General features: G+C 57.1%; 4 protein-coding genes across 4 annotated transcripts; all 4 read left to right on the top strand.

Annotated features, from left to right (window-relative positions):
* Window positions 1–603: 603 nt before the first annotated feature.
* On the top strand, window positions 604–3,243 carry BKCO1_3000276 (psp1 domain-containing protein; the record flags this gene model as incomplete). The annotated part of the gene is made up of 1 exon (XM_020274181.1): window positions 604–3,243. The coding sequence occupies one exon, from the start codon at window positions 604–606 to the stop codon at window positions 3,241–3,243; it is 2,640 nt and encodes an 879-aa protein (XP_020134602.1).
* A 1,243-nt stretch (window positions 3,244–4,486) lies between these two features.
* Window positions 4,487–5,513, top strand: BKCO1_3000277 (uncharacterized protein; the record flags this gene model as incomplete). The annotated part of the gene is made up of 4 exons (XM_020274182.1): window positions 4,487–4,517; window positions 4,576–4,663; window positions 4,735–4,866; window positions 4,928–5,513. The coding sequence occupies 4 exons, from the start codon at window positions 4,487–4,489 to the stop codon at window positions 5,511–5,513; spliced, it is 837 nt and encodes a 278-aa protein (XP_020134601.1).
* Window positions 5,514–6,234: 721 nt separating this feature from the next.
* BKCO1_3000278 (uncharacterized protein) lies at window positions 6,235–8,895 on the top strand (the record flags this gene model as incomplete). Its single annotated transcript, XM_020274183.1, has 1 exon — window positions 6,235–8,895. The coding sequence occupies one exon, from the start codon at window positions 6,235–6,237 to the stop codon at window positions 8,893–8,895; it is 2,661 nt and encodes an 886-aa protein (XP_020134610.1).
* A 1,317-nt stretch (window positions 8,896–10,212) lies between these two features.
* BKCO1_3000279 (uncharacterized protein) lies at window positions 10,213–13,802 on the top strand (the record flags this gene model as incomplete). Its single annotated transcript, XM_020274184.1, has 5 exons — window positions 10,213–10,353; window positions 10,458–12,580; window positions 12,656–12,933; window positions 12,987–13,706; window positions 13,771–13,802. The coding sequence occupies 5 exons, from the start codon at window positions 10,213–10,215 to the stop codon at window positions 13,800–13,802; spliced, it is 3,294 nt and encodes a 1,097-aa protein (XP_020134609.1).
* Window positions 13,803–15,122: the final 1,320 nt, after the last annotated feature.

Raw genomic sequence — 15,122 nt, forward strand, 5'->3', positions numbered from 1 at the left:
ATTTTTTTTTTTTATCTTTCTTAATTTCTCCATAAAACAAAAGTTTTCCCCCAACGCTCCATGGTCCCGGTATGGACGTACCTCGAGCGTATTTTGCGAGTTCCCCCAAGCTGCTGCGTCGTCAGACCCCAATACCACATCTCCGATTGCGACCAGTCTTAGCTCCCGTCTTGGCCCACTGTTGTGGCTTGTCGCCCCCGGCATTGCTTGACACCAGCAGGTGTCGCGCTTTGGTTTGACTCGCTCATCATGTCTCTGTATTGGGCTTCTCGGCCTGCTCCACTCGAGAAGTTTTTTATTCTGTCATTTTGATGCTGTACCAAAAGTACCACAGTATCTCCTAGTGTTATGATGAGCTAATCACTGAATAGGGAGTTTGACACGAGCGATTGGTTTCGCTGTATCTCCTTGCCTGGCAAGACACTTGCACTGCAGTCATTGTCTGAAATTTGATCAGCAAACACCCTTGGGAGTGACCGTCTTTCTTGTGAGTGAAAAGGGTTTCTCTCCGCGACACTGCTGATAGACCTTTTAGGCTGGCAAAACGGTCGGTCTTTCCAGTTTGCCCATTCACATTCCAGGGTGAATACTGGTCAACTAGCCATGGCTTCAATGCCCTCAACACGTGCTCCGCTCAGCTCCAAGGCTGCGCTGCCACACAAAAACGGTTCACCGTTCTACCTTGACAAGCCACTTGGACAAGCACCTCGTGGAGGAAGTCCCCACTCCGAGGCTGTGGCTTCTTCCGAAGATGAGAAGGACATCGTTGTAAAAAAGTCTGCAGGCACTGCTCCCATCAAGGGTGCTCAAGGACTTCCACCCCTCCGGCGTGGATCTTGGCTTTCAGAGGTTCAATCAGGCCCAATGGCGGCCCGGAGAGCTTCTCAAGGGGGTGTCTCTATCTCAGCCAACAATTCACAGCCAGCTACTCCCGGTGAGCATGGGTCTTGGAATACTTTGGCGCACAAATCATCCGCTGGAACAGTATCCTACAGCAATCCCTGGACATCCGAAGCAAGACGTGAGCCACCCTCTCGTCTTACAGAGCTGCCTCAATCGCCATCGAACTATTTCCATTCTGCATTCGGCATCGGGGATGAGCTGCGTTCGCCCGGCCATGAGCTACCTTCAGAAGAGGCCCTTCACTTCAGGAAGACGATGAGGTCTCAGTCATACTCAGTGGGGCAATGTGAGGATGGGCCAGTTCCAAATGCGCCTAACCGCGTGCGCGCTAGTTTCCAAGCATTGCATCAACCTCGCCCAGCGATCCTCAGCGACCTCCATGAAGAGGAAGTGAGTAACGATCAAGGCGCAGCACCAGTGAGCAAGGCCGCGCCCGGCCCTCCTTCTTCTGCCTTGCTCAAACAAGCCCTTGGTGTGCGTCATCGCGCCTCAAGCACGACCGTCAACGCTGGCGCGTGGTCGCCGCAGCGCTCACAGACCTTTTCGGACTCCGACTATGCTATTGACGAAGCAGATGACAACGACTCAGAATCAGGTGGCCATAATTCCGTTGGCATGCTTGGCAGAGGACTCGCCGACAGGCGCTTTAGTGAGATGTCACCACTACGAACTGACTTCTCACTTTCTCGCGCCAATGACGGCTCGCAAAGATCTGCCTGGAATTCACTTGGCTTCGACCCTATTGACGAAGGCTCACAAAGCAGACGTCATTCATTCGCCGTCGTCACCCCTCACTCTCACACGCGCCTGAACAACTCGTTCTTCTCCAGCGACGCCAACATCGAGGACGACCTCAGCGCCTCACGCATCTCCCAAAACAGCCAGCCTGACATTCCTCGAAACATGCAGTCACCATCCTCCCAGATGCGATCTCAGAGTTATCACCAGGAACGAGAGTACGACCATTTCAGGTCAAACTCGGGCGACGAAGAATCAGCAATCGAGTTGGGCCAGGCTCACGATCGTGCATTCGCGCAATCATACTTCTCAGGTGTTGGACCGGCTATGCGGAGTGCTCACACCACAGTCCCCGGCATCGCTGCCACGGCTCCCAGCATGGTGAACCCGTACGCGCCGCCGAATGTCGCTCGCCCGACCAAGCATTTGTACATCGTTACCTTCAAATGCTCGAGGTCCGACGTTTATTACATTCCTGAGAACGTGGGTCTGGAAGTCAAGGCTGGGGATATGGTCATCGTGGAGGGCGACCGTGGACAAGATCTCGGCCAGGTGACACACTGCGACGTAGCGCTGGAAGACGCCAGACAGCATCTCAAGGAAGCGTCAGAGCAGCACTTCCGCTGGCTGATGATGTTCTCGCGCCACGTCCAGGGTGGCCACTCTGGTATGGTGAACCCTAATGGAATGCTTGCTGCTTCCAATGGCGAACAGTACGGTAGAGAGGGGGGCATGGGGCCCAGACCTCCCCTTCAAGCGCCAATCGTGGATGATATCCGACCCAAGATGCTCAAGCGTCTTGCACAGGGTCACGAGATTCAAGTGCTCCGCGACAAGGAAGGCGCAGAAGCTAAGGCCAAGCGTGTCTGCCAACAGAAGGCTATCGAGCATGGCCTCACCATGGAGATCCTTGACGCCGAATACCAACTCGACTACAAGAAACTGACCTTCTTCTACTATGCCGACTGCTACATCAACTTCAATCACCTTGTAACTGATCTCTTCAAGGTGTACAAGGCACGCATCTGGATGTCAGCCGTTAACCCTGCTTCGTTTGCGACTCCATCAAACGCTCTCTCGCAACTCCCTCCGCCATCTAGCCTTGGTCCCGGAGCGACTTCCAATGCCAACGGAAATGGATTCCCTACAACTATGACGATAGGACCCAGCTACGGACGTGGCGCTTTTAGTGGTACAGCTGAACCATCACCCCAGATTTTGACACCAGCCGCTAACAACAATCCAGCACCCCGCACTCCTGGAGGCCTGGAAGTGAATTCGACGGATGCTCAACAAGAGTATCAAGAGCCTCAGGGACGCCCGGTTTACCACTACGCTCCGTCTCCGGCCTTTGGTGGATTTAACCCTGTTGCACCGGCTTACGCGCCAACTTGGGTGCCGAATCCTTCTATGAATCGCTTCATGCCGTATCAATACGGATACGGCGGTGGCCCTGGGGGCGGCTACCCCGGCAACTACTCTCCATTCCCTGGCCAGGATATTGGTAGTGCTCGTGGAGGCGAGCACTCTCAGAACGATGAGCAAGATATCGGCCGCATGCTCGGACAGAGCCTATCGCTCAATCAACGTGCCGGTTCCTAATGGATCAAAGGTTATAGAGCTTAGCCGTCCATGCCATCAGAACAGACCTGATTTTGGAGCACACTGAATTAACGGCCGGAGAACTTTGGAAAATGACGTGAGAAATGAGAGAGCCAAAGAATTACACGACTAAGACACGACTACGACTCATTCCATGTTGAAGGCTTGAATCTTTCCCCCCAAAAGAAGAAAAGCAAAAACCCCCCCCCCAAAAAAAACAGTCCGAGCATTTAATCATGCGCTTGGCGAAGGCATTGCTGCAGGCTATTGCCGTCTAGCTAGTTATCGGTTTCAAGTTGTTGCATTCTTTTTAGTCTTTCCAGTTCTACTATCCTTCTTGCGCTCGTTACGGCCCACCCTATTTTCAACCAGCATATTTCTTTCGTCAGTACACATTTCAACTTATCACTCCACTGCAAGTCGGAACATGAAAGGGTCGATACGATGACAGGGAATGAGTACGGCGATTGGATGATGGATGGCTCAATCCACGGCGGGTGTTTTCTGGCTTCTCCATGAAAGAATGGGTTCTTGAGATATTTCCTTCGGCAGGAAAAGTTGATTTAATCATTCCCTATTTCTTCAGTGCCGCTGTGTTCCGCATCGTTCAGAATTCCGTTTTTTACCTGTACGCTCGGGGAGAGAGTATTATTCCCTTTCGCTTCGACTATACTGCTGATGATTGTGGACAATCGGATGCCTCGGTAAAAACGACAAAAGTGAATATCTTCGCTCTCTTCTGACACTGGCATGCAAGAGACACAATGCTTGTTCTATTTCTCCTTTTCAATCTTTCACTAGGAGCAACCGGCTAATGGAAGGAAAGAAGAGAACCTCCGCATCGCTGTTTCCCCCTCTCTCCTGTAGTTTAGCTGGCTAATTTACATTCGGGTGCGCTTGGCTTCTTGTGCGCTGGTTTGTGTGAATATAGCGGTCACGGAGTCCTGGTCAGAGAGATAAGAATGAGATTGGCTGATACATGCGTAAACTTGAGTATCCGAGATGGACTACTACATGGTTCTGTCTTGCAGAAGGTGTTTGAGCGACGGTGCATATCGAGGCTGAAGACCTGGACGTCGGCTGCACTTAGGGGAGCGAGCTGCGTCCGGTGCTGGATTAGGAAGTTACACGGTGGTCCACGCCTGCCCCAGCTCTTTCCAACGCCCCTCTCATCTCTCCCACACACCCAACTCCACACACTCCACGCCGTTCAAGGCTCCTTACGCAACCTGTACCTTACGACATGCAGTCCAGCACCAAGAAAAGACCTCAAGGTGAAAGACCCAGCGTTTGCCGCCTTTCAGCCTCTCGCTAACGCGCCTTTTACCACAGTTGACCGGGGAATCCGCTCTCGAAAGGACAATGACAAGCTTGTCGCAGGTACCAAGTCCAAGGAGGATGCTCGCGTCACAGAGAGCCAGTGAGTTGCAAACTATACATCATAAGAGAAGAGCAACGCAAGCCAGACTGACACTTGCGCTCTCCGAGCAGACAATTGCGCCGCGCAGCAAATGCAGTCGATGCCTCCTTGACCGAAGACTCGTTCTTCACGCAATTCAGGAACAGCCTCGACGCAGACAAGCGCGAGCTGCTAAGTATTGTCCAGAAGAGACAGCAAGATGCGTGAGCCTACCGCTCCTCCGAAAAAAAAATTTACAGTGAGCTCATCGCTGATACTCCATAGAATCAATGCGGACGCCGCTTTCCGCGGCAAACTCCGTGCCCCAGTCGCTGACGCTCTCTATCCGCACGTTGCTGTTACTTCTGCACACGGCAACAAACCCCAGCTGACAGCCGGCAAGGCGACAGGAGCAGTGGCGGCATCACCTGCCGCGGCCGCTTGTCCGGTGGCGGCGTCCGGCACGCGGATCTTGCAGCTGTCGAAACAACTTCTTGCGTCCTACGACGAAGCGGTCAAGGCGGTCGACGTCGGGAGCGACAAGCTCAAAGATGTTGGTGGTCGGCTTGGCGACGGCTGGCGGAAAGACGTCGAGGAACTGCGCGGCTTGCTAGGTGTCGGATACAGGAAGGCGCAGGACGACATAGTCAAGGTCTTGCAGGGCTCTGATGGCGATGACGGTAGCGAAGGCAGAGTCAAGAAGGATGCGCAGCAGATAGCCGCCAAGGGGGGAAAGACGGATGTGTTTTTCGCAGCCGGGCAAGAGCAGGAGGAGAGGGTGCGGTTCAACGTGACGCAGTCGCTATGCGATGCGTCGCGGGGAGTGCTTAGATTGAGCAGGAGCCTACCACCGGAGCTGCGCCTGGAGTAGAGAGGGCCACGACGGCGGTAGATTCAGGGACATGGCAGCAAGATGAGCAGGGTCTGCGGGGGCACGTGGGGGGGATCGCTCCTTTTTGCTAGTTCACGGTTCATGAGGCGGTGGCCATGGCGCTATACTGAGTAGTGATGATTGTTGCAAGGGTGACGGGGTTGTTTCATGCTGGGGTGTGGCGGTGCCGCTGGAGGAAAATGGCCATAGATACGTCATGGCAGCCGTCGCGACGCGTTGATACGCTGCGAGAGAAACCGCAAGAACGAACAGCGCAGGCCCGACGGCGGCGGGGCAGGCTTTTGCTGCATGATCGCTGCTCTCGAGGCTGCAAGTGCCCGCGCGCCGGCTAGTTCGATTCCGCGTGCGGCCTGCCCTCGCAACGCGGCAACCAATCGTGTTTACACCAGCCCAACTCCCGTTCAAAGCCACCCGCACCTGCACAAGCACCGGCGGATCACGAACAACTGCCTCCGTCATCCCCCAGCTGCACTGCCCGGCCGTTCTGCTCCTTCGCTCCCAGACTCGCCGCTTCACGCCACCGCCTCGAGCTTTTCACCGTCGCCGCGCCATGCTGCCGGCCCTGCGTTTTTCCTAGCAACGGTTGGCTCAACCACACACCTGCTGCCCAAACGCGCTGGTCAGCCTCGTTCCACACAACCTTCCGACCTCCTCGCCGCCCACTGCTGGGTAAACACGAGCACCCACCATCTGCGCCGCCATGGTGAAGGCCGACCCGAAGCGCAACTATTACGCCGACCTGGAGGTCGCGCCCGACGTCGACGCGGAAGAGATCCGCAAACAATTCCGCAAGCTTGCCCTCAAGTGGCACCCCGACCGAAACCCAGGCAGGGAGGCAGAATGCGTGCCCAGGTTCCAGGCCATCCAGGCCGCACACGAGATTCTTGGTGATCCTGCCGAGCGCACGCGCTACGACCTCGAGCGCAGGAAGAGAGGCGGCGGACCCGGCGTCTACACGCAGAGACAACCTGCTCCCCGCGGCAACCCCTACCAAGCTCATTCCCATTACCCGCCGCCGCCGCGTCGCACAGGTCCGCAACGGCCTGGTGCCACCAGCCAGCAGAATGCTGGATCCACCTACACCAACGCGTCGGCCTCGAGCGGCGCCAGCCGCTTCTCGAGTTTCCCGAAGCCACCGCCAACGCAGAGGAAGGATGCAGATCACCAGAAGGCGAACGTATTTACAGCGTGGCAGAACATGAAACCGAAGACGAACACGCATACTTCTCAGGCCGAGTCGTCACACCAGCGAGCCAAGTCGGCATGGGAACACACACAAGAGGCCAATAAGCCTGGCGTAAACCGTAGCCAGAGCACTAGGGGACCCAAGAGGGGCGGCTTTGACCCTACCACGCCCGGAGCGGACGAGCCTCCAGCCGCAAGCACCTCGTCATATTTCACGACTTCCAACTACGGCAGACCCGTCCCTCCGCCTCCGCCCCCGCCTCGAGACCCTCCAGCAGCACACCCCCCGCAGCCGTCCGTGGATCCGCTGAGGCAGTTCAAAGAGCAGTTCCAGCAGCAGGAATCGGCTTATCCTGAGGGCATGCGAACAAGGACTCCGTATAACTCTTCCAGCGGCGAGAGGACGTTCATTGATCCTGTGAGACGCTCTGCCAGCCAGCGAAGCTCGCCCCAAAGGGATCCCGGCTCAGCCCACGCCGATGTGAGCGGCGCCTCTGCTGCACGTCACCACAGTGCCAGTCCTCCCAGACGGAAGGGCAACGCCACCCGCCCCTTCGCCATGTACAGCTCCAGTGAAGACGATGAACCGCCGAAACCTACTCCGAAAGCATCTCGACAGAATAGGACAGGAAGCGTTGATTCCAGCAGCCAGCCTACGCAAAGCAATGGCTTCAACGCTAGTGATATGAACGGCGGCATGGGCCAAAAAAGCAAATCATCAATGTACGACCATTTCTTCCCTGACAACCCAAGCAAAAGGGACAACCCTGTCACTCCCAACATCAAAATAAGGCCTAGAAATTGGCCCTACTGGGCAGTTCCATCTAGCTTGCCCCCACGATACTCTTCTCAGAGGCCCCCTGCAGAGCCTGTGGGAAAGATCAGAAAGCGCAGTGCCACTAACAGTGGCTCTCCTTCTCACCCTTCTCAGCGATACCGCAACTCGAAACATGCTAACCAAGACACCAGCTTCAGCATTCCCATCGACACGGAGACCTTCGCTCGAACGGACGGCGAGCAATTCCCAGGTAACAGCGCGGAAAACATCAACACGAAGTTTTCCCCCAAGGATTGGCATGGAAAGTTTGAGGGCAAACCCGACTATTTTACCAATCCGATCCCTGCCACCGGGAACCGCGCGAAGAAGTCACCCACGAGACCGCCGAGCTCGAGAGCGAATAGTATGCACAATCTATCATCCATGCCTGGGGCCCAGATGCCTCAGCCCACGCCTCCACTTACAGCTCAAACTCCTGGTGGAGAGCCTGGACCAGTTAGGTTTTCGCCGAATGAATGGGCAAAGACGTTCAAAGACCCCAGCTTCGTGTTGCCTACGGAACCGCCCAAAACAGCATCTCCGGTGAAAGGACCGGCGCCGATGAGAGGCAGGAAGCAATCCAGGACACGGCCCGCTGGAGCTAATGTCAAGCCAAAGCCAGCTAGTGTAGCGGATGCTGATGAGAGTAGCGAAGGTGCCGAAAGCACCAACGATGCGGCCGCAACGGATAGTAGCGCGATGGACATCGACCCTGTGCCGCCTGTACCTCAAACTAACGGAACCCAACGTCTGAAGATAGTGCCTACGCCGATCTCTCAGGCTCGCACTGCTCAGAGGGAGCAGGTGCAAGGCAATACACAAGCTAAACCAGAGGAGACTGATGAATCGCTTCGGTTCAAGGAGTTTGCAAACGTTGCGCCGTTCACGTCGACGTCGCAGGAGGGACTGAGGAACCTGGATGACCTTTCGCAAAACCTCCCGTTCGAGTCTCGTCCGGCTGCGTCGCACCCGACACGGTCAGCAGAGCCGGCTGCGCTCTCGCTCCCGCTACCGCCCAAAGCTCCCGAGATACCCACGCAGCTGACCATGGGTGTCTGGAGGGAGCTGCTGCCCAAGATGGCCCTGTATGTGAAGGGATTCCAACAATTTGACTCGTATATGCTCCAGCACTTTGCAGCGCGCCAGCATGAGGTGGACGCAATGGGGGGCGCGATAAACTGGCTAGGGGCTGCGGGCGACTTGACAACGACGGGAGGGTTCAGCAGCTACATGCGCGGCATCAAGGAGGACGAAAGAGCGCGGGAGCAATGGAAGGTTGGATGGGAGAAGCACAGGAACGCAATGGACTTGTTTGAAGCAGCGAGGGCTAGAGTGATGAGGGGCGGCCTACCGGCTTGAAAACAGAAAGTTGCGGGGATTTGGTGGGAAGGGCTGCAGTGATGTTGGGCGGCAGCTCATTCGAGCCTACGACGCAACGACTACCCACGACTTGATTGCCACGAAAAGATTAAAAACGCGGACGACAAAGGGACGATGGCCTTTTTTTCCTTCTGTGAACCGGGCACGACTTTTGAGGCAGGTGTCTTCCGCGGTGGTTGTTCTGGTTCTCTCAACCTTGAATACCCCCTTTTTTTTTTGCTCTATTTTCTTTCTGTTGTTGCTTCTTTGCTCGTCTTCGCTCGCGGCCCGATGCGTTGCATCTTTTTGGAGGATGGGCGGAAGGAGTTGGGTAGGGTCACTGCCAACAGCATGGGCGATTTGGCGGCTACCTGGCATCAAAAAAATCAAAAAAAAAAAGGGCACGCATGGGTTGGGCAGGAGGGATGCAGGGGAGAATTGGCTCTCTGTGTCCCCGGCATTTCCATGATTTCCAGAAGCAACGGCCCATCTCGGAGCGGCGGCGAGCGGGGCAGCGTGTAGGCAGGCCAGCGATAAGGTAGCAGAAGCGAGAGCATAGACGCAATAGAGACGATAACAGCGGGAGGCTAGTTTCAGCGGGCACTGTGGGGATATTTAGCACAAGCATTGCAGCCACACGCAAGCGAGTCGTCAGAGTCGACGTAGGCCTCATCTCCTGAGGGGCTGCACCGACGCAGGTGCGCGCCCAGCGAGAGGCGGGCGGCGGGCTTGGCGGCGCATGATGAGGCTGGCCGGCGGCGGAGACAACTGGACCATCTCAAACGCGTTGCGTGCCAGACAACGGCGGCCCCTACTGCTAGAGTTCAGTGGCGGCGGCACTTCCTCCCCCACACGGCAGCGCCTCGAGGCAAGAGCAGGATCAGCCGGGGGCGTGGCGCGTCCGGGCAGCGCTCAGTGGCTTGGAGGGCGATGTGCGGCAGGGGTGGCGTGCGACCGGGCGGGGGGAGGCCTGTCGTCGACGCGCAATGCGGTCCGCTTCCAGGCCTGCAGACGGCCGCCAGCCTGCTCAACCGCTGCTCTCCTGAGTCCTGACTCTTTTCTGCGCGCCCTCGCTCCCGTGTGCTCCTGTGCTCGTCTGCCCTGTTACCTGTTTCAGCACGTAAGGGATAGAGTCCGGCGAGCATCCCAATTCGCCTGCTCCACTGTTCGCTGCACCCACGTCAACTCGCCGTCTTCTTTTTGCTGCCGCCCTCGCCCGCCGTCTTCCTTCGCTCTGACCTCGCCGCCGTCTCCTCCGCTGTCATTCCCGCCCATGGCCTAGGCCCGTCGTTTCCACATCATCCCAGTCTGCCTGCCATGCTGTTCGACGAGAGGCACCACGTCCCGCTTGTCCAGCGCCTGCTGCTGGTGCTGAAGGGACGGAGGGGAAGGACTCTCGTTCTGGGCCTCTTGATGGCCGCCCTCTCCATTTACCTGCTTTTCGATTACGCCGCCGAGGTGCGTACGCTGCCGCTCTATGATGTCATGCGTACAAATTGCTGGCGTCGTCGAGCTCCACTGGCCGCCATGCCTCAATGCCTCAATGCTAACCGAGCCTACAGACCGGCGAAGAAACACAAACTTACTCTGAGGACCCCGAGTCTTGGAGACATTCGAAGACCGACGCCGTGCTCGACACGGCTCAAGATGCAGCCCCAGCTGATCCAAACACCGGCCATGGCCCGCTGCCCACTTCAACATCGTCGGCGCCGCCGCCGTTGAAGACCAAGGTTGGCCCCACCTTCCATCTGCTCGTCCCGGCCACGGACGGCGACGCGAATTTCTGCCGGACCATCCTCAGTACTATGCTGTTGGAGTATCCGCCACCCACCATTCTTGGCTACTCCCGGGGCGAGGAAAGCTCCATTATCGAAGTCGTCCATGACCACCTGCAGCATACCGAGGCCATCAAGGATGAGGACCTGGTTCTGATTGTCGATGGCTACCGCTCCTGGTTCCAGCTCCCCGCGTCCGTCTTGGTGCAGCAGTACCAGGCTGTCCTGGACGAGGTCAACGACAGGCTTGGGACCAAGTACGGCACGGTCAAGCCGTTGGGTGGATCCCGGGACGCGCGGCCACTGTTCCGGCAGTCGGTTCTTTGGGCTGCCGATGAGCATTGTTGGCCGGTCCTGCACGGAGACGTCGCCTGCTCAGCTGTCCCAGAGTCGCCGTTCTTCTGGGACCACAGCCCGTATGCCAATGCCTCGGAAGAAGCGTCTGCATACAATCCCAAGTTCGTCAATTCCGGGACCGTCATCGGGCCTGCCAAGGATCTCCGTGCCATTTTCAAAGCCCTGATGCACAGATCCGCCACGCCCTACGGACACTTGGACCTGCAGCACACGCTCCAAACCCTCTACAGCGAGCAAGAGCAGGCGCGTGAGCTGATTCGCCGCTACAACCTGGGTATGACGGGCCGTATGCGGGAGTGGTGGTACGGCCTCAACCCGAGCGAGAGGCCGCTCCGCAGGACCAACATCACCATAACTCCAGGGAAGAGCTACGAGTACTCCATGGGCCTCGACTACAACAGCACCCTCTTCCAATCCATGTCCCCACCCCACTCGTTCAACGGCGACATTGACTTCCTCAAGTCCGACTCCCAACCGCGTGACAGCTATGATTCCGCCTACACGACGGTCAACCCGAAGACTGGATTACGCACCTCCTACTCTTCGAACCCGGGCCAGAAGGACCCCATTCCTCTGCCGGATGCCCTCCTCGATCAACCCTCCCCGTACACTCTCCCTGAGAAGGACGCAAGCTCCGCCGCCATCCCCGCGCGAATAAACACCGGCCTGACCATAACGCCCGAGCTAGACGACCTACCCCCGGCCAAAAGCGCTCCCTGGAGTCAGCTCTCACTCGCCCACAACATGCGGGCGCGCTCCGTGCCGGCGACCCTGTATTTCCCATCATTTGCCTCCATCTCCAGCGGCGGATCGCGCCTGGTGCGGGCGACCAGCGACAACAGCAGCGAAACGACGGACTCGGGCGACTCGGGCGACACGCTGCAGTTCCGCGACCCGCGCGACCAGCTGTGGTCGAGCCTGTGGTTCCAGCCCCACGCCCGGGCCCTGCTGCGGCGGTACATGCGGCAGAGCACGGTGAAGGCGTACGAGGACGAGGCCGACGACAGCGGCGAGGCGGCGGCGCACGAGCGGTGGTGGCGCAGCGACCAGCGCGGCGGGCGCGGCGGCGTGTGGACCGAGTCGGACGAGTGGCTCGCGTGGGGCGACGTGTGCGCCGGGTTCGAGGACGAGGTGTTCGGCGACGCCAAGGGCGTGTGGCTGGGCGAGGCCGGCAACGCGGCGGGCGAGGCGGAGCCGGTCGAGGTCGTGGGCGACGATGAGGAGGACGAGGGCGAGGTGATTCCGCCGGCGGTGATGGACCGGATCGGCGGCGGTGCGTTTGAAGGGCCTGTCGACGGTGGCGATGGCAGCGATGGTGGCGTGGGCAAGTTCGTGCAGCCGGGGCCGGAACCGGAAGTCGTGGACGCTGATGGGGATCTGGTGACGGGGGACAAGGGAGACGACAAGCCGTCCGATGGAGGAAAGACGGAGAAAGAAGATGACTTGCTGGGCTTTGTGGGCGAGGTGTGGGACGAGATCAAGGGCGCAGAGAAGGACCAGGTGGAGAGCATGGACGACGTGCTGAGGCAGATTGACGAAGAGATGACCGAGAGGTTGGTGTAGAGAAACGTGGGTGAATCTTGGTTTCCTTTTTCACGACACATGATGGGCGTAATTCCTGTTTGCAGCGACGCTCGCCTCGCTGTTAATGTTAAAGACTTGAATCTCACTTCACTTTTTCCCTTTTCGCTCAACTTCCAGCGCGCGACTTCCTACTCTGTCTGCCTGACCCCGTGCACACGTCTGCAAGAATGCATCCGGGCTGTCCTTAAATACCGCCTGTATCTTCCTCCACTCTCCACCCCACCGACACAGCTTTCAAGACGGCCACCACAGCATCGCCAGTCGACCACACCAACCCCATTTGCTCACCTCCCACAACTTCTCACGAGCCACATCGTCAAAAGTAAGGGCCCACGACCGATTCACAGGAAGTGAGACAGCAATGACATACTCTAGTGCCCACATGGCAAGCAGTCGACATGCCCCTCAGGGTGCACATTGACTTGCTCCTCGACGATTACAGGAGGACAGACAACGGCGCGTCCATCGCATTTACCGACATCGAACAGGATGCCTCGGTACTGACGATTTTTGTTGATGGCTCCTCTCAAGGAGACAAGATTGGATTTGCCGCCGTCTGGAAGGACCCAGCTGCTCCCGTGGCCGAGCACTGGGTCCATGACCAGGATAGCCGCTTGATCCGTAGTCAACCAACCGTTCAGAGGGACGGTGACGTGGCCGAGCTGACTGCAATCAAAATGGGGTTGAGCAACGCCCTCTTGTGGCGCCCAGACGGCGTCACCACGGTCTACATCATGTCGTACTCTGTCCGAATGCTCAAGCTGATTAAACGGTTCAAGGAGGACGCCGACGCCGCCGCCGCCGCCGACGACGACGACAACAACAACAACGACGAGGCCCAATTCGCGCCGATCCTTGTCCAAGTGAAGCACCTCGCAAGGCGCCTGCACAACCAGGGCGTGACCGTGACGCTGCGCTGGCTGAAGAGCCGGAGCCACGTCGACGGCCACGACGTTGCCGACATCTGGGCGAGGATGGCTTGTGGTGCCGACCCGGACATCTCGGGCCAGTACTACCAGCGCCATCATCACATGCGCCAGCTCGTCGCGAACCAGGCCAGGTGGGAGCGGGAGAATGCGAACCCGGCGCTGGATGGTGAGTTCATTTCCCCCCTCAAGTGAGAAGTATGGATAATGCACCCCCCTACACTTTCCTACAGATGAACTTGCTGCCCTCGAGCGCGAAACGTGAGAGGGCTGTGGCAGCAATCCTCCTCAGCAGCAACAGAAAGCCTCTTCGGCAGCAGCAGCAATCCTCTTCGGCAGCAGCGCAGCAGCAACAACAACATCCTCGTCCCTTTCGGGAGCGTCGGCATTTCGGTTCCCCCGTCTTTTCCTTGCCTTTTTGGCCTGTTTAACGCGTTAGGCCCTGAATATGGCGATGGCGATGACCTCTTTTTGTTCTTTCAATTTTGCTTCAATTTGCTCTTCTAGCTTTGCCGTTCTGTTTACTTTCAGCTTCGGGTTCAATTCCTTCGACTGCACCATGACGACTTTTTGTGGCCTTTTCTTCATCGCAACGACAGCGGCAGTAATGGCAGTTTCCCCTTTCGGCTTGCTTCTTTTCCATACACGCCATTCCAGACATCACAAGCATTCCTAACCTCAGCCACCTGAGACTTCCAGTGATATCCGATTGCCGTCTGAGCTACCCATATAGACAGATACTGCCTACGCTGTGCGCGATTCACCGTATAATGTATACACATCTCAAGCCTTCGATCAAACCCTTCCATCATACATCTTCTCTCACAATCAATGCTTGTCAAGAGTCAAGTTCCACACCAAATACGTCTGTTCCATTGTATTCCATTGGCACTATAGATATTTGAGTCAGGATTTGTCCCTCAAGCTACCCTTGACCCTTTCTAGCTGACTTCGATCGTATCGAATTCATTCCTCCTCAAAGCCCATGTGAGGCGACTCGGGAATGCTGTATTACGTCAGATTTTGACGGTGAGAAGGACACTGGTACCCCCCCAGATCCGCGCAGACTAAGATTCCTTGCCCGCGAAGCAAGCCAACGCGCTGCCGCAGGCCGTTGCCGCATTTCACATGCGCTCGCTTCTGCGTTTGGCCAACCCGAATGTGGACGACTACTACCAAGAAACAAAAGTAACCGGAATACGAGCGCCGTGGTACATGACGTGATTGGCCTGGTCTAAGCAGTTAGATCTGACCCGACCTTCTGTCCCGGCTTGCCGGCGCGCTGCGTACGCCTTCCGAAGGCCAAGAGGTAATCGAAAGCCATGGAGCCAGTTCTAAAGGAGGAGCTCGTTTGACGTGGTTAGAACAATGTACTGAGTGAGTGAGAAGGCGAAGGAAAAGGTGCAGAAACAACCCACGTGCCGTACGTGGATGTCGTCCGTAAGAAAGAAATTTCTTTGCATCCAACTGAATGTTTCTTCCCTTTTTGGTGGGAGAGAAAGTCAGGCAAGGATAAGAAGTAATAAAGTTTTATAGTCCGGGCTGAGTACTTATAAAGAGAAGGAGAAGAGGAGAAGAGTTAGAA

The sequence above is a fragment of the Diplodia corticola genome (assembly GCF_001883845.1).
Source record: "Diplodia corticola strain CBS 112549 chromosome Unknown scaffold3, whole genome shotgun sequence".
NCBI lineage: Eukaryota > Fungi > Ascomycota > Dothideomycetes > Botryosphaeriales > Botryosphaeriaceae > Diplodia > Diplodia corticola.